Source organism: Crocodylus porosus, unplaced genomic scaffold (assembly GCF_001723895.1).
Source record: "Crocodylus porosus isolate Cpor-Errol unplaced genomic scaffold, CroPor_comp1, whole genome shotgun sequence".
Classification (NCBI taxonomy): domain Eukaryota; kingdom Metazoa; phylum Chordata; order Crocodylia; family Crocodylidae; genus Crocodylus; species Crocodylus porosus.
The window spans coordinates 90,322,348-90,341,582 of record NW_017728943.1 but is presented as its reverse complement, the minus strand read 5'-3'; the positions used below and the strand labels follow the sequence as shown (position 1 = coordinate 90,341,582).

Genomic DNA, 19,235 nt, shown 5'->3' with positions numbered 1-19,235 from the left:
GAACATCTTGCTGGGGTCATTTGACCCCAGTATTCTTTCCTGCCATGGCAGGGGGTCGGACTAGATGATCTGCTCAGGTCCCTTCCAACCCTACAAACTATGAAACTATGAAACATATCACATAATCCTGAAGATGGCTAAGTAACTCTATGTTTGATTTCCAAGAAGGGCTTCATGGACTAACTTTAAGTAATACTACTAAACTTTATGAAACCCTGGAACAACTACAGATAAAAATCTTGGATGTACTTTGCAAGTATTGTTTCAAAAGTAAGCAAGTCAAGAATTTTAGCAAAAACTTCCACAGAGATTCTTCTAGCACTTCTTGAAAGTTAATCTTATATAATGCCAGAACTTGACAAAAATAAACATTTTGTGCTATTTTTTTTTAAAAGGAATCAGTTTGCTTAGCTTTCAAGGCGTTCATTAGAAGCACCCTAAGAAAGCTCAAGTAAAAAACAAATGTGAATTAACTAAACCAAACTAAAACAAAAAGGTTAGACTGATAGCCAGTCACAACATCCACTGGCAGATGGACATTTTTATCCCTAGACAGTGCTAGTAACTTGTTAACTGGTTAGGGATATTAATTATCAGACTTTTAGTTTAAAACACCGTTCTGTTGGAATGCCACAAATAACTGCCTTGCACTTTGAGTCACTGAAGAGGTTGCAATAGTGAGACAGAAAAAGTGAGATCAATAAAAAAGGGTAGAGTGGAGTTTAGAGTGGGAAGTTGAGGAAAAAGGATCACAGTGTGTTTATATTTAGACAAGATGTAACTTGCCTTTTCCTTACCAAGTAAAAGTTTTTGTTCTAATAAAGTTTATTTTATGAAAACATTTTGAGTAGAACAGGAGTGAGGGACGAGTGTTTAAAAATAGAGTTGATAGGGTAGATAGAAGGAAACTAGCTGGAGGAATGGAGAGTAAAAAAAGGATCATGGAGGGGCAGATAAGCAAAAAAAGACAAGTGGTTTAGACAAGGCCACTGCTTTTTACAAAAGGCTAATAACCTTATTGTGTTCAGTGTTGAAGCTGATGGAGAATTCAGGATCATCAGATTAAAACGTAACAGGGGGCTGAGATTTTTCAGGTTCTGTCCCCAGCAGCACATTGCAACTGGGAGCGCACCATACAAAACACACAAGGAAACAGTCCCTACCACAAACAGCTTACAGTTGGAATATAAAAGACAGCAGGTGGTACAAACAGGAGTACAAAACAAGACAATAAGGATGAACATACTAGGCCTTTGTCTTAGTACCAGCTGCATAACTATTGTCCAGATTTTTTTGTACATACCACACCAACAAAAAAAGTTGATGAAGAGGAATTTGAGGGAGAACAATTAATGTATTTTTCTCACGTCCCACACAAATCAGACAGGCACCTTGGTTTTATGAAGGCAGAATGAAGAAAAAAAAGATTTTTGCAGAGTTACAGCCACACAGATCACAGGTGGTCTAATTTTTAGCTCATGCACCTTCCCTTTCCTACTCAGGCAGAAAACAGTTTTAACCCTTTCACAGTTGAACTGTCAGCAACTCTTGCCCGCACAGCCCAAAACTAAAACTGTGGTAGGTACTTCTGAAGACTAGACTCCATTGGGTGCATCTACTGTTTTGGAAAGAGCTCAAAGTGAGCCAGGCTGTGAAATAGGAGATAAGAAACCAAGAGTAGCAAAAAGACAGCAAAATTGCTGAAGACAGTGTAACTTGATTGGTAGAACACCAAGACTATTAAAAAAAAAGAGGGGGATGATAACCCTTATGGAGCAAAGATTCAAGTATGTTAGCAGAAATCGCTTAGCAAGAAATCGGGCAGGTTACAATGAGCCATGAAGGTAATCGATTCCTTCAGCAATTCCTGAACAAAAATAACTGCTGCTGCCAGGCAATCAGTTTTACACTTTGGATGGAGCAGGAATCAAAGCTTGGTGCAACAACATCATTGTGCCCCCCTTGATCTGCTCCTTCTGGATTCCATCTCCTCATCCATGTGACTGCTGGAGGAAAGAGGAAGAAAAGAAGGAACAGCCATCTTACAGTATATCTCCATGCTTCCATTCTGGGCAGAAACCAGCAAGGGTAGCATGGGGAAATGGGAATACAGAAAGCACAATGCAGAGGGGAGCATGGGGAACAGGATGTGCGGTGCAGGGGAGAACACAGGGAAGGGGCACACAGTACTGGGAAGAGCATGGGAGAAGGGATGCATGAAGTGAAAGGAGTGTGAGGAAAGGGTGCAGAAGAAACATGGAGCATGGGGGAGAGGGATCACAGAGATCACAGTGCAGGGGGAAGCTTGGGGGAAAGAGTATGAAGCACAGAGGGGAACACAGGGAAAGGGCACACGGTGCAGGGGGGAGCATGGAGGAAGGGATGGCAGGGGGCCACAGGTGAAGGGATGTGTGGAGAAGAGGTAGTGTGGGGGAAAGGGGAAGAGCATGGGGAAAGGGATGTGCAGGACGTGCGGGAAGTAAAGTGAAATGCAGGGAGGGGGCATGAGGTGCAGGGGGAGCACAGGGAAAGGGATGCATAGAGTAGGGGAGTACAAGGAAGGGGAGTGTGGCACAGCAAGGAAGCCACTGCAGTTCTAGCCTTGACCTCAGTTGAGGCTGAAGGCTGAATCTGGAGGCATGGTTATTGCCTGGCTTGGCTGGGTGCTCTATGCCCCCAGCGGAGACAAAGTAAGAGCAGATGAAAAAGTAAAGGGGGAGGGTGGCAGACACAAATGGGAGACAACTGGTAGGATGGGAAAGGCATTGAGAGATGGGACAGGCCAGAGGAGAGAAGGCTACCTGCCTTCCAGCCTCATATTTTCCTGGGGCAATAACAGGAGGGATGAATATAAGAAGACTCTCCAATAACTAGATCATAGACATAGAAAATTAAAACATTATCATTTTTCATGTCTAGAATCTACTAATTATGGGGTTGTCTTAAATTCAGGGTCATCTTAGACTTGGGTAAATACAGTAAATAATACAGGCCAGTGTATGCAGTGTTTCATTTTGATCATTAAAGAATGTCTCTCACAGCTAACTGTGTATCTGACTGTATTATTATAAATGCCATCTGATACTGATTTGTATGAGACCCCTAAAGTTTATTCTCAGCTACAAGCTGGGATGTAATCACTTGCTCATGGGAAAAAATGATCACCTCCTTTTCACCTTGCTTTTTAATTCTTAAGGGAGTTAGAAATAAAAGATGCCAAGCACTGGACAAAACTAAGCATGTCATTTGAAGACAGCCACAGGTAAAAGCAATTGAAAGCAGTTACAGTAAATTTTCTTAAAAGCAAGCATCCGTTTCAAAGGTCATAATCATGAGCAACATCTTTTACTGGCAGTATCAGCAGCAGCAGACTGCATTACTCTTTCACTCATATAGAAAAGCCCTCCAGAATAAGGCTAAAATAGACATTTCAGAAAGCCACAGTTCTGAGCTCATTTTCTGCTATTCATTTTGCCAGCTGCTTCTATTCCCAAGACCTAGCAAGTTCTTGGAAACTTACAAGTTAAGCAGAAGGTATTTCAGTTTTAAAACTCACAAGAAAACCCCCAAAAATGGAGACAGCAAGCAGCATGCAATACATAGCATAAATGTTTAAGTACGCTTCTGAAAACAAAATAAAGTGAGTACATGTCATTTCAATCCTGCCAGCCTTGACAGTGTTTCCAGGCTGAAAATATAGTCTGTCAAAACATACAGGTCCAAAATAAGCTAATTTAAGTACTATGAAAGAAGAGTCAATGTAGCTATTTCCATTAAACAAAACGAACAGGGTATGACCCACACTTCTAAAAAGCATGACCCTCTTATCTCCTACTAATAACAAATGGGTCCAAAATGAACCATGGAACATTTTGTTCGACTTCAACAATTCCTTTTATTACTCTATTGTCTTTAGTTTGTCAAACATGCTAGATTCTTTTTGCTGTGTTTGTTCTAAAACTTATGCTGTCCTGTATTTAACACACAAAATAAAGTTACATACTTCTTTCCTGCTTGCTCTTGTCTTTGTTGTTCTTGGATGCCATCAGCAGCTTGATGGAAGTCAAATACTAAATAAAATGTAAAAAATCCTTAGAATGCAAATTTGCATAAAACTTTATCCTAAGCAAACAGAAATGAAGGATCCTTCCTACAAATTATTTTTCTAACAAGTCAAGTCTTTTTTTCCCCCCTCATATGGAGAAAAACAACACTTTAAAGTATAGCACTACAATAAATTACAGGTCAACTGATGCTGCTGTAAAAGTTTATTTTTCTCAACACACTGAATTCCTGAAGGTCAAAAAACAATTACCTCAGGCCTCAGATTCACTATTTGTTGCACAGAAAGGAAGGAAAAAATATGCAACACAGCCAACTCAGCTTTAATAAGGACTCTAGCATTTCTCCAACCGCAATTTTGTTTTGTATTTCACTTCTTCCCTATGATTTTCAGTGATCTAAATCCTTAGATCAGCCTAGATAACTTGGACCATTTTTAAATTTTCTGTGAAAAAAGCAAGACAATCTTAGTGTTTTGATTGGTTACACAGCTTATATCAAATTAAGACCTTAAATTTTACAGCCATAGGGGAACAGGGGCAGAGGAAACAAGGGAGCTGGAAAGCTAGCTAGTAGATGAAAGAGGGACAATTAAAAGGGCAATCAAGACACATCCTGCCAATATTTTTAGATTTACAAATTAAAGGACATTCTTTGCAAACTTATTCTATTCAAATATCTTAAGAGCTTTTATGCATAATGATCTAAGCCTCTTAGAAAGGCACAAGGAACTTTTTTGGCATGTATGGAATAGAACATGTTATCCCCAAGGCAGCCATGGAATATGCCTAGTTTCATCTTCTGTTATCGATTCTGAGCTGTCATGCTTGCCTATGTTAATACCCATTTTGTGTGTGGCAAGTTTCATGTGGCTAGATGGCAATACACATCTAGATTATTTCTAGCTACAAAGCTGAAATACCTCTCCCTCAATTTTCAAGATAGCCATGAGGTTCATTTACAGTAGGAAAATGTCTCATTAATGGTAACTGTAGATTGATCAAAAAGGCTATTTCAGAATAATGATTCAGAAACTGCGGTCCTGGTGTAACTCAGTTATTCTGAAAAACCTTCTCTGCATGACATTTATTCTGAAAACAGAGTCATTTTATCAAGGAACAATTTCCTTTATTTTCTTAACAGATTATATTGTGTAAATTATGTAACAAGGCCTAAATAGCAATCTTTTTTCCTTTTAAAGTTCCAGAAAGAGAGCTCCCCACCCATTAATGTTGCACAATGTTTTAGTTCTTCCCCAGAAGACCCTAAACTGTTATATGCCAATAAATCAGTTTCTTAATACCTGTGGACATCATTACATACACTCACTAAAATACTATTTTATGTAAATATATTTACACAAAGGGAAGCTGGTAAGTGGTAACATAATAACTAAGTCAGAAAGTACTGCATTTGCTTGATTCCAATGCAATTTAACATGTTGGAAAACCAAGCCTCATCTTAGAATAGAGTATGCGACTGTTCTAGCCAGGAGCTGTGCCACGTGGTAGTGTCCCCAGCTGATCCGGATGCAGGGGGAGCCCCAGAGCTCCCCTGCACAGCTGCTTGCAGCTCAGGGCAGGAGACTGTGGCTCAGGTAGGGACAGTGAAGGTAGAACTCAAGCTCTGCCCTCCAGTGCCTGCTCCCTGCCCGTGGGGGAGACAGCAGAGGGCATGGGGAAGTGGCAAGGGAGAAGGTGGGGGTTACAGGAGGAAAAGGCAGGCTTCCTATCCCCACTGCTGATCTGCTCCCTGCCACAGCAGTTGGTGGTAGGGAGGGAGGAGATGACAAATTTAAGATGATAGTTAGTTTCTATAACAGGGAAGATTATAGCAAATTTATCATTTTCCCTGTATAGAATCTAATTTTTGAGAGGTTGTCTTAAAATTTGAAATCTGTGTGTATTCAGGTAAACATAGTAGTCAGTCCTCAAGAAGGTATCTGGGAGTAAAAGTTTTCTTTTGATGTTCTGCAGGGCTCCTGATGACCAATCTGATTCTACTTCAGGTTGTACGTCCAAAGGCACTCTGAAATGCAGGTTGAAATCAATGTCTAAATAGTGAGCTCCTAAACTCAAATATAAAGAACAAAACTTTTGAGAAAGAGAAAAACAAATTATTTGGATTCTTAGAAAACTGTTCAAGGCAAGCCTGTAAAGTCAGTCTCATGAAGCAGTTGGCAGTTTAGTTTAGAGATGACTAGTTACTTTGGAAATCTGACTAAAAAGCATAAAGCCATGGAATCCTTTTACCAGTAAGATTAAGAATGATATGGAAAAACAAGCTTCACATGTGGTTTCAAAGATTCATATGTTGAAGTGGGAAATGAAGACTTCAGTAAAGTAACTTTTGACTTGCTCTTTAACAAAGCAAGATAGTCACTGGGAATCAACTTAAATGAACCACCTTGATACAAAAAATGTGCAAAAAGAATGGCTGCAGTAGAACCCCAATTGCTGCTTGGATTCATTAGGCACTAATAACAAAATATTAATTGAAGTATATACAATGCCTGAGGAAATTCTTATAGAAATATAAATAAATGCAGTGTATGATCTTACCAATATGAGCTCTGTCAGAAATTATTAGTCTCTTTTCCCAACCTTCTAGTCCTTAAAAACAAGTGAAAGTTTGCATTACAGTTTAGTATAACATTTTTCTTTATCTGTATTTCTCTTTCACCATGACTAAGTATAGGTTTGGAAAGGGAGAGAAGTTCAAAAGGACTGAACTGTCATCTCACTTTAGAGAAACACAAGTGATTCTCAACCACTGAAGTTTAATTCAGGCCTTTGTATTGTGAAGTTCAGACTGTTTACCAAAACCTAAAAATTCTAGATCTACACACTTGAAAAGCTCCAATTTCCAGCTGTAGTTAGAACAAGCTCAGCTTCACTATCAGACTAGTTCTAATATTTCCCTTCATTCAGGTTCATTTCATAGAACTTTTTCATTTCTTTTTTCTTTAAAAAAGTTATATAAAATGTATTTACCCCAATACCTACCATATTGCCATCTGCCTACCAGGGGCCAGAGTACATTTTCTTGCCCTCAGTTTAAAAAGTGGATATTGGGCCAAAAAACTATGTTGGTTGTATGGCATCTCTTTCTGTTCTAGTATATTCCCAAATTGTAGCAGATATATTCATATAGTAAGAGTTATATACAGACCAATTACGAGACGTTATTGCGCCTGAAATACAACTTACTTTCAAATTTGAAATCTGACCTTCAAAACTGACAAAAAAGGCTTAGAAGCAATTCACAAATCAGAATGTGGTCTGCTGGGAGGCAGTAAGGCAGGGGTGGCCAATTATTTGGGCACGCAGACCACATAGGGAGCTTTGGAGACCTGTTGCAGGCCAGGTTAGCACCCCTCCCCCCGAAAGGCAACAGCTCACCAAAAGTTTCTATGTATGATAGGGCTGTGGGTCGGCAGATAGCGAGTTTGGAAGTGAGACAAGTGGCCAGGGCTGGGGACACCCCAAAATTGCGGAGTGGTGACAGCACAGAGCTGGGGCAGAGCCAGGATCCTGCTCCCCACACATCCCTGCCCAGAGAACAGGGGTTGTGCCAGGAAGGCAGTGGTGTGCTGAAGATGCAACAGATCTGGCTCCAGCAGCACCAGCAGGAGGAGCCCCCACAGCAGTACCAGCACAACTCCCCTGCCACCTCCCCCCTCCATGAAGCCCACTGTCAAAGCAAGACATGGAAACTTCAGCCAAATTCTCTCTGGACAGAGCTCTCTTCCCACCTTTGTTCACACAGGGCTCCCTGCATCTGTTCGAGGGAAGGGGGGAATTCAAGCAGGTTGAATGGGAATGAAGGAACCCGACCCAGTGATGGGTACAGGTTCCATGGGCATGCAGAAAGCAGATCGCAGCCCTGGCTCTGGCTCTGTGCTGTCCCAAGATCCTGGGTCTCCCCGGCCCATTCAGCTACCAAACATCACTCTCCACTGGCCTGCAGCCCCATCCCAGCCTCCTAGCTTGCCTGCTTAGTGCTGCCCCCAGCTGTGGGGGTGGGGCCAATGGGCTGGAGTGCCTGGGCAGCAGGGCCAGGGTTAGCAGCTGTGGCTGCAGCAGCTGGAAGGAGCCAGTGCCACCAGGACTGCCAGGAAATGGAGTCTGGCTATAACCACACTGCCCCAGCGCTACTGCGTGCCTGCTCACATGAGCCATGGACCGGGCTACTCCCCACAGCTGGGTCGGGTGCAACCGAGGAACCTGCTGCAGGCCATACAAAATTCCTCGGTGGGCTGGATCCGGACCATGAGCTGTATTGTATTTTGCCGACCCCTGCTGTAAGGTGATCCCTGATGGGAAGTGTATTGCCAGAAATGACCAGAGAAATATCTACTCAGCCAAACATGTTGGCTCAGGAACTCTGGGGATCCCTTGCTGGTTGCAACTTTATGAGAAGGGTACTCAGAAACTATCTTAAAGTAGTATCTCAAAGCTGTTCTCACCTTTTCCTTTCTTTACGTTCTTCTCAGCTTCTTCAAACAGTCCTGGCAAATGAATTACTACACCATTTCCTGAAGAAAATCACAAGTACACAGTATAATATATTATGCTAAATAAGAAAAAGCCATAGTTCTTTTTTTTTTTTTTTTTTTTAAACATGAAAATGTAAATCCATCCCCAGCCAGTGATGAAAGGTAGAACAGGTAGACTGGAATTCCCCCAACCCCTGCTGAGTTGGAGGACTCCAATCCCCGCCCCCCCAAACACATACACACACTCCAGCTGGGGAAGTCCCAGCATAGACCTCCCTCCCCCTCCCATCCTGAGACAGCACCAGGAACAGGAGAGGAGGGGTGGGGCTAGAGGAAGAAGCTGCAAAGACACAGCCTCAGAACCTGGAGACAGCCTCAGTACCTAGATTGGCCCCAAATTGGAGCTTGATCCCCCACCCTCCCAACCCAACAGCTAATATCTATTCAGTTGGGCGGGTCAGTCTAACTCATGGCACTTTCTGTAAAGTGCCATGAGTTAGACTAGGGAGCTTAACTTTTGTCTGCGTCTCAAAAAATCTTAGCTGGTTACTAACGTTAATTTTGATGACAGAAATGCCATACTCACCAATGAATGCAGTGACTTTTGGATTGATGATCCCACTGGGTAAAAGATGAAAATCATATTCTACAGAGTCTACAACAACAGTATGCCCAGCATTGTTGCCTCCCTGGAACACAAGAACATTTATGGTATTTACTATGTTGATGTTTAACAATATTATGACCAAAACAGAGTTTAGGCTACCCTGGCTCCAAATCTGCAGCTCCTTTTTATAAGCAATAAATGAAAGTGAGATCAGGTGAACTGTCTAGCTTAACTAGATACAGTCAATGCTTGCCTTTTTCTACCATATCTGCTTTCACTGACACTTAAATAATTACTCTTTCTTAAATCATATCTTCTTTAACTGATTCCCCAAAGGCTCTTTTGGATCAGATGTATAAAGATGAGTAAAAGTGTAAAACATTTTCTAAAGCAGAAAGGACAAATGCTCTGAAACAATACACTACTTTTTGGGAAAAAAAAGAAAAAAAATAGGATTGTCTATATTAAAAGTTCAGCAGAATTATTTATTTCTACTATAAGCACTATTCTAGTCATTTGATTGTCTGAGACTACAAATAAATGTGGGGGACAGGGGACACTTAGTACAGTTATACTCCCAGTTTCATTAACATACCAAGACAGATCAGCCCTTTAGTTTAACATAAGAAAGAACAGTTCCAATACTGGGCTCAGCCCCTTGTATATTTCTCTGGTCAATGATCAGCAAGGCATGGATTTGCCAAATCCTTTCCTCAGCCAGAAAGGAAATTTGCAATGACATGGAATTTTCATCTTTAAAAAGAAAGCTATTACAGGGTAAATCTAGGTCAAGCTAAAACGTAGTCCCTGCTAAGCTGCAGGAGACCCATTTACATGGAATGAATAGGTAGATGGGAGAAAGTTTACAAGAAACAAAGTATTAAAAGATTTATTAAATTGGGAAATATTACTGGAAGACAGAAAGGAAGTCTGTGTTCAGGTCTTAAAGAGAACCAAACCAGGTCTATGAAACTGTAAAGGTTACTGGCCAAGCAAATACCCCTGTTGTTTCTTGATTATACTTTTCAAAACAAGCATACCTGCTCCCAGAATTATAAGCCATTTATCAGTGCAACAGAAAGTCAAATATACTCAAGGGGCTCTGCTGAAATCTAAATTTTCAAGACAAGTGTTCCTCTATATTCAGCCTAAAGTTCTGAAAGGCCATGCCTAAAGTTCAGAAAGGCCTGTTTACAGCAGGACAAATATAATTTTAAGGTTTGCTGGGTATCACTTTACGCCCCTTCTTTAAGTGAACACTATATAAACTGTAAATTGGAAAAAGCTGTTTGGCTCTCATTAGCCTTAAAACTTCAGTTTTGAAACCAGGATCCAGTGAGAAGTATTAAAGTATTTCTTAAGATCACAAATCAAGTAAGACCAATCTACTATGTTTTCAATACACGCACACAAAAAAAAAAAACAAAAAAAAAAACCCCCCTCATTCTGTTTCAACATTGCCAGAGCTCAAATGCAGCAATTTATATCGGCAATTCATCATCGGCAATCCTTTGCAGTTGAGAATGACCGTCTTCTACAACAGCCCTATCTGTGGGTCCAAAGATGTCTGGCAATGCCAATCTGGGAGCAACAGGTTCTGCTGAAACTCGGACATGTTTTTATGCAGGACGGGTGGCTCCATATTCTTGATTCAGTCTGCGACAGCGTTTCTGCCGCTCCCGCTTTTCCATCTCCTGTTATCATGAGGTTTCAAGGTACTGATATCCTTGCAACAGACTCTTCCTCCATTTGGGGCAGTTCTAGGTGATAGTCTCCCACAAGTTGATGTAGAATTTTTTCCAGCTGGCCTTGAGGACATCCTTGAAGTGCTTTGTCTGCCCTCCTGAGTGTGTACCTTGACTGAGCTGAGAGAAAAAAAAACTTGCTTCAGGAGTCTGGAGTCAGACATCCAGATGACTTGGCTGACCCAGTGACGTTGATGTCAGATGATCATTGCCTTGATGCTCATGGCGTTTGCTTGCTAAAGGAAATTAACTTTGGTGCACATGTCTTCCCAATGAATTCAAAGGACCTTTTGTAAGCAGCATTGATGATACCTCAAGTCACTGGAGAAGCATCTCCTATGTTGTCCACATCTCAGCTCTGTACAGTAAGGTAAGGATCACAACTGCTTAATAAACCATGAACTTGGTCTTGAACACGACGTCATGATCTTCAAGCACCCATTTCCTCAGGCATCCAAAGGCTGCACTTGCACACTTGCAGCAATATTGAATTTTGTCTGTCAGCTTTCTCCAAGAGATGGCTTCCAAAGTATGAGAGAAACTCAACGTTCTTCAAAGTCTCACCGTAAATCTGAATTACCAGAGCTGGGGACTGTTGAATCTCACAGTAGAATTGCTACAGGCTTCAAAATTCAGTGTGTGAAGATTTTACCTCACATTAGTTCATCTCTTGAAAACAGAAGACAACACACCAGCATTCACACAAGAACAGAATTTTCAAGTTTAGGAAAAAGTTAACAGAATACTACAAATTTAAAACGTATTTTTCCTATAGCAGACTATAACAAGGAACTCCTATCCCTGTTACTAGGAAGGGACAGCAAACCCAGGGCAGCTTACAGAAAGCAGCAGATGTAGGTAGCCAGGTTAAACTGAGCTACGGGATCCGGCCTGCAAACCACAGACAGAGCTGCTGGGTCAGGTGACCAGAAGGGCTTGGGTGCTTCTATAAGTCCAGCCTACAGGACTGAATAGGAAGTCTGGCCCAGGTTGCGATAGCAGAAGGAGCTCCAGACAGAACTGGCAGCAGTAAGAGGGTTGCAGGCCAGGAAGGTACCTAGGATACTGAGAAGGGGACCTCTACTTGGGAGGGCGTGGCAATCATAGAAAGACCCCAGGTGGGGTTTGCTATTGTTTGCATTTACTTTTAATTGGAGGACAAGGCTGTGGCTATGGGAGAAGGTTTGGAGGCCACATGGCAGCTTTCCAGGGAGTACTCTGCATGTGGAGACTTGCTCTGTGCAGAACACGAGGGGCCAAGACCCACGAGCCAAGGTCTGAGGCAATGGACCTAGGCTGAGGGACTTAGCCAGAGAAAAAGCCTCCAAGCTGGGGAGGCTGAAGCTCAGACAATTGTGAGGCCTGAGGGTCCAAGTGTTGGTTTGAGGCAAGGGGGGCCCCACCAAATAACAACTAAGTCATATCAGAGAGCCATAGGCATAGTTATGGGGGCAGCTGGAGACCACAATTATAGCTCTTAGGTGTTGTTGAGATCAAACAGGCCCATTTTAGGTCTACAGGACCCCTACTATGATGGTTAAGGCACAGCAGCCCTGGGGCCTTTCTTAAAGAAGTACTCCTAGAGAAGTGTAGCGGCAGCATTGAGTTTGAGAGCACAGAAGCCCAAAGGACTTGGCCAAGAAGGACATTTCCAAATAAGAAGCTGCTCTAGCCTCTAGTGATAGCCTCCTTAGTATATCATTATTAAAGTGTAGCAGGAGAGAGATAAGAGGGGAGGGAAGCCAGAGAACATAACAAGTGCATCAGACCATCAAGGTGTCAGACCCTGCTCAGTTCTTTCAGTAGAGATTTCTAAAAGGAAAATCTCTTTACTATAAGATATGCAACTTAACGTGCAAAGGTCAGATATATTACTAATTCAGCACAGGAAACTCCTGCATAGTGATCAACACTTTCAAGATCAAACACTGGGAATGAGCTTTCAAGGACTGATGCATTAAGAAAACAACATGTTTACAAATAAGTTTTCCATTCTTCTGAATGACTGCGCTTTTAAAGAGGCTATTCAAAGGAGTACTGGTTTAACAACAGTTTCCCTTTTATTTTAGAAATAAACTATTTTAAAGCTATTTAATACTGCTGTGAATTGCATGCTTATTGTTTCATGTACACAGGATTTATAAAGATCCACATTCATGGGTCCATGTCCCTGCATGACACAGGGAGAGAGTGTCGTACATTCCTGACACATGCAAAAGCTAGATAACATACCAAAAATTGCACTGCTTCCTTCCTACATATCATGTACCCTTAGAATCTGTTAAAAAGGAATGTTTGCTAATGAGTTCTATGTTCCAGAACAGCAGCTAGTCTAAGCAGTTCTGCTGAAAACAGTAATCCTTGTCTTGCTTTAAGCTGTTCCCCTTGATCTTTTTTCTTCCATAAAATGAGTCTCTCCACTCTTGATTTAACAAGCCTTTATATTCTTTCTGTTCATACTTTTGGCTGCCTTACTCTACTTTTGGCTGCTTCATTACAGAAACAGGTAACAGTTTTGTTGAACATTTTTGCTGCTCTCAAAAGGAAGGGACAGTAAAACTTGAGGTCCAGGTTCAAGAGAATGATGGACAGAAATTCAAGCTGCACAGCTGTAGTGATTTACATGGGCCTAACCCATGCATATTAGCCATGCATGAGAAATTGTATTAGACTGATACTCACTGGCTGATTTAATACACAAGGTAACACATGGAATTTTGAATGCATATTTAACATTATGAAAAGGATCTACTCAAAGGGAAGTGAAAGGAAAAATAAAATCACCAAAGTGATTAACTCAATCACTAATTAATAACTATATTAATTATATTAATAATAATAATTAAATTCTTAATCTGTTAAAAGTTGGCTATCTTACCGGTGCCATGCAAATATCACAACAATGTTCAGTGGCCTTGTCTGCTTCAACTGTGTGTAAGACATACAAGCTCAGACTGTTCCAGTCACATGAAGATACTTGTCATTTTTTTAGTCTGCGTTAAGAATTTTCTGGCACCGTTCAATGAAGGCTGTAGGGGTAAAGGTGTGCTGCACAGCAAGCCATATTCAGAGCACTTATTTAAACCCCATTTGACAGCATTTTGGTCAATAAGTTCCAAGACTCTTTTGTCAAGGCTCTTATTTCTTCCATCCAGCCAGAAAGTTGTAACTGTCTCTAATATTACTCAGGCCACAAAATTAATTATTTAAAGTTGAAAAATAAATCAGTACTATTTTTACAGTACTTATTTATCCATCTGAATGTGTCATGCAACAAATGCCAAATGACAGCATGGCACTAAAGCAAATCCCAGCCAGTTGTATTTTTTAGATTACAATCATGCTCCATCCCCTAAACCTGGAATAAAACACAGGCATACAGTCAGTCTTTCCAAGTCAGCAGGATTTTGATCAAAATCCAAAAGCTAGTCTGTGTTTGTGTTTTAAACCTGCCTTTCTATTTTGCATAATTTGTAAATTCATCAATTGATGTCACAGCAAAATCATTAAAAAAAATACATATTAATGTTACCTGAACCATTTCAGGATTTTAATAGAAAACTACAAATGACACAGGAAGAAGTCAAAACTCTGCAACAAACAATACATTTAATCCTTTTTTTTTTTCTTTTTAAAGGGTTTTTTTTTTCTCTTTCAGATGGTTTATCAGAACCCTAGCATAACCACAACAGTTTAAGGACTGGATTCTTCTTTTCAAGAAATTGAAGTCAGTTTCCAGTTATGGAATTCAGTATTCTCCACCTTTCTTCCATACTCTGCTCATTTCATGTTGTCACAGAATCTTCTGTTTTCTCTTAAAAAATTAATCTGCTGAATACGCCAATCCTGCTATTCCCCCCCTAAATAACTCTGCCAACATCCCCAAAAATATTTTATACTCTTTTTTTTCTTTACCACAAGTTTCCATGTAAGGCCCCTGTGGCAGAGGCAGGCAGCTAAAAGGTGCCTGATGAGGGCAGCCATTTTGACCACAAAGCACATAAAGGTTGCATTTTGCTGCTACCAGCAGAGGCAGGAGCAACCTTGGAGGTTATTTCTATGGGAGAAGTTTGGAGGCTCCTGGTCCTGCGGATGACCTAAACCTGCACTCTGGCAGGGAAGGGCGGCCTGGCAGGGCTCCTAGTACTGCGAGAGTCCCCAGGAAGTGCCAGGCCAGTTACCACCCTGGTGAAAGGTGAGGAGGGGTGCCTTAACCCCAGACCCCATCTTTGGGTGGGCTTTGGAGGCAGCTGTGGGAGTAGCGGGGCCAGGTACGCTCATGTGTAGGTGCCTGACACCAGCAAGGATGACAGATCCCAGAGACCCTAGAGGGGTAATGCAGAATTGCAGGAGTAGTGGGGCCAGGTATGCCCACATGTAGGTCCCTGAGCCCAGCAGGGATATGAGGTCCCGGAGACCCCAGAGGGGGTAGCATGGAGAACACTGGGAGGCCCTGCACAGAGTAGAGCTAAAGAGCAAGTAGACCTGAAGGGCTGTGCATGTGAGGGAGCTGAGTAGGGCTGAAGTAGGAATAGGCCTGACGGACAGCACAAGGGGTGTGCTGAGTAGGGTCGAATGAAAGTAAACTTGAAGGTCAGTGCAAGGGTCAGCCCCATGAGAAGTTGTGCCCGGTGAGAGGCTTGGGGCAGAATTAGCCCTGGGTTTGGCACAGATTAGGGGAACTCGCAGGAAATGAAGTTCCTGCGTAGCAAGGCCAGTACGAGTAGCGAAGCCTGGTGGCCCAAGAAGGGCTGCTAAAGGAAGCAAGGCAGTGGAGTGTGGCCTGGTAACAAGCAGTATGCCAGAGGCCCCAGTAAAAGAAGGGCGGAGTAGAAGAGACCTCCTGTCAGAGGGGAGGTGGTATGAATGTGCGTGGGCACGTGGTGTGGAGCCCAACTTTGAGACTGGAGCAAACTGAGTCCAGACTGGGAGTAATGTTAATTTGGATGCCATCTGCGAGGCATGGACTGCATGGTGCATGGTGTAGGGGAGGTTGTTATCACAGATAGCACCCCCTGGTATCAGGGCATATAATAGGCAGTCTCCCATATTTACTATCAGTTTGTAGGAACAGCAAATCGTGACAGGCAAGACCAGGAGGAGTGCCCCATAGAGACAGGAAGGCAGGTCAACAGGAGACCCAGCCCGAGGTGCCACCTGTCACAGCCCTACACATGGATCCAGCATCTGTGGTAATCATGAGCAGTGCACTCTAGGAAAGTACAGGCATGTCTGCATCTTCTGTCAAAAGAAACCTTTTTTTACTCAGAGATGTGGGTTATTCGGCCGGCTGAAAGAAGGGATTTTGCTGCCACCGAACAATGCGGGCACAAAGTTTTGCCCACAGAAACTGAATTCTACTGGCTAACTGCATTGTCGTGCCAACTTAGGCCTGGTCCATAATTATTCTTAGAACTACCAGCACTCAAACGTAAGAATTAAAACAGAAAAGCAATCATACCTTGAGGTTATGCTAAAAGCTGGCAAAGTTGAGAACATGAAACTCAATAAACTTCATTAAAGCCCAGAATTGTGTTCTTTGTATAAGTAATCTCTATGTAAATGCACTGCCAATTTTGTCATCCTGTATATTAAGGCAGAACATTCCAACTTCAAAGCAAGTACGGCAGGGGTAGGCAACTATTTTGGGCGGAGAGCCGCTTACTGAGTTTTGGCAAGCCATCAAGGGCCATATGACAGGCAGCCAGGGGCAGATAAATATTCATTTTCTAAATTTTTAGGGGTCCCGTGGGTCAGATAGAATGGCCTGGTGGGCCACATCTGGCCCACCCCTGAACTATGGTCTCAGCAGGTTTAAAGTCCCAAACCACACACTGTGCAGGCTGCAAGGGGCAGGACCTCCACTGCTGTCGCCACACTGAACCCCTCTACCACTCCCACTGGGTGCATGAGTCCCCTCCCTCCTCCACCACTATATGGGCAATGCAACCCCTCCATCACAGTCCTATGAGCCCCCCTACTTCAGCCCCTTTGGTGTTGCTGTTTTATGGGCAGCAAACTCACTACGCCGCCCGTCCTGGTACCCCTCCCCAAAGACCCCCGCCCCTGCTACCACAGCTTCTGGAGCAATGAAGTGGAGTGGCAGCAAATGGGAACCCTCAGGCCATGCATTAGCCCCTCATAGACTGAGTGCAGGCTGCCAGTTAGACATGTTTTAAGCTTTCCAAATGCTTTTAATATACAGCAATAGATCAGTATAACTGACTCCAGTCTGCTAGAGTGACATATTGTTAGGCAAATTCAGAAAAGTGTTCCCAAAAGGATCAATACATGTAGCACAGAATAGCCAGTAGACACCCTAAAGCTGACTGCAATGAAAATGGCAGGCAGGTGATGTGAAACCAGGTCAGAAACAAACAGTGAGTTCATTATTTTAATACAAAACACTGTATAATTCAACATAGGCTATCTATTATTTTCTTCTGCACCATCTTGATAATGCTGGTATATACATGTCTCTAAGACATACTGGAGTGCACCTTGCACTACAAGATGCTGTCAGGAACATTTTTGGCGTGGTGAGGTACCTGCTTGTGGTATTAACCAGAGAGAGAGTGAATCAGAAAGTGGACATGTATCATCTGTTACTTCTCCCTCTTCGTGTGTTTTTACATCTATAGTTCCATGAGATTTTGAAGTGTCACTCCAGAAGGAACATCAATTTTCTCAAAAACATCAAGCAGGACCCTCATGCTCTCATTCTAGCAATGATTTGTCAATTGGCTGCTAAGGTTCTCCATTCTACTCCAGCAACTGGTGATGACAAATCACTATTATTTGAATGGCATAGAGAACACTGATGTTTGATTCATTTCCAAGCTTATTAACATTTTTTTGAAAAATTCTGATCTGCAGCTTACCCTGACAGCATGAATGATTCCTTGATTTAGTGGCTACAATACATAGATGTAACTGGGTGCGCTTTAATGTTCCATAATATCTTTGGGACCGAGATGTGGGTAGAAGTTATCCAAAGGTAAAATCGTGTTCCTTTATGCCTAAACTTCAAAACTAAGCCATTCTTTCAACAGCTCTGCAGTCATCCACAGCTTTTTGTTGGACTAATAATCACAAGGCAAACAATTCATTATAAAAACCCCAGGTGCTTTAGATCTGCAGATTACTAAAATCTTCAGCTTATCTGTGACACTTGCGCTGCTGAGCTGCAAACGAGTTTGTCTGTTTTGACAGACTTTCCTCCATGACTGATCACCCTTTGCAGTTAAGAGTTCCATTGGACATCTGTTGGTAGAAAGACCAGTCTCATCCACATTATCACCTCAATTACTTTTCCCATGATTCTTCACTCATCTGCCAGCCAGAATAAGCTGTTACAGAAGGGAAACCATGGACTTGGAAAGAAACCTAGAAGGCTGAGAGGGAGCCAACAGATTGAAGATAGGATTTTACAGCAGTCACCAACATAGGATAAGGTTTGAGTTAGGAAGCAGCTGTTTTGTGCTTTGTGCTTTTCACCAGAGGTTTGGAAGCGACTACAGGGGCAGATGGAGGCCATGAGGGGCATCTGGGAGACACTCTGTACTTGGAGCCATGGAAGTGTAAAGGACCCAGTAAATTGAGACAGTGAGGGTGACAGTCTTGTCAGGGTCAGGGACCCCTGAAGTTGTGAACCGGCGTCCAGGTAGAGACAGAGACAGCTGGGGAAATGAGGGAATCTTGAATGAAATCGGAGCAAGGCACAGATGTGGCTATGGGGCAGCCTGGAAGCCACAATTAGCACCCCTAAGACATAATTAGGGCTTGTAGAACCATGGTAATTCTCAGCAAGCACAGGTACCAATGAGGTGCAGAAGGTGGATAGCAAACAAAGGACAATCTCAACACACAACACCAGTGTATCTGGCAGTACAAGTGAGCTAGGCTGAGCACAAACTCAATGAGCCCACTTACAGACCCTGGGGACAGCATCTCAAATCATTGTACAGATAACATCAAGGCATAGCAGGAGAAACAGAGGGGGTGGTTAGTTATATTGGCCTCTCTACCGTACTTATATTTCAACCACAGTTGGACTATCATGTTGAACACTAACAACATGCAATAAAAGTCCCTTTATTAAAAAGATTTTATCATCTATATCACAGGTGTCCAACTTATCAGATCTGGAGAGAGAAGCCACTTCATCTGGCCCATGGGTTTCAATTTAGCCAGTGTCAGTATTAATTGCTGTGGTTCCTAGAGCCATAAGACCTGCCACTCCTCTCTTTGTAAATTTCTGTGTGCACCCCTGGGGGAGGCATGGGAGGGCATGTGCCCCATAGGTTTGTGTTGAGGGCCAGCA

General features: G+C 42.5%; 1 protein-coding gene across 2 annotated transcripts in view; it reads right to left on the bottom strand.

Moving 5' to 3' along the window:
- The window catches only part of ADSS (adenylosuccinate synthase), a 58,104-nt gene that overhangs the window by 23,544 nt on the left and 15,325 nt on the right, over nt 1-19,235 (bottom strand). For both annotated transcript variants that reach the window (XM_019549769.1, XM_019549770.1), the window contains exons 2-5: nt 9,147-9,249; nt 8,531-8,599; nt 6,624-6,674; nt 4,004-4,070 (exon numbers count right to left, since the gene is read on the bottom strand). In XM_019549769.1, coding sequence (XP_019405314.1) covers nt 4,004-4,070; nt 6,624-6,674; nt 8,531-8,599; nt 9,147-9,249 — 290 coding nt within the window. The remainder of the gene's footprint in view (nt 1-4,003; nt 4,071-6,623; nt 6,675-8,530; nt 8,600-9,146; nt 9,250-19,235) is intronic.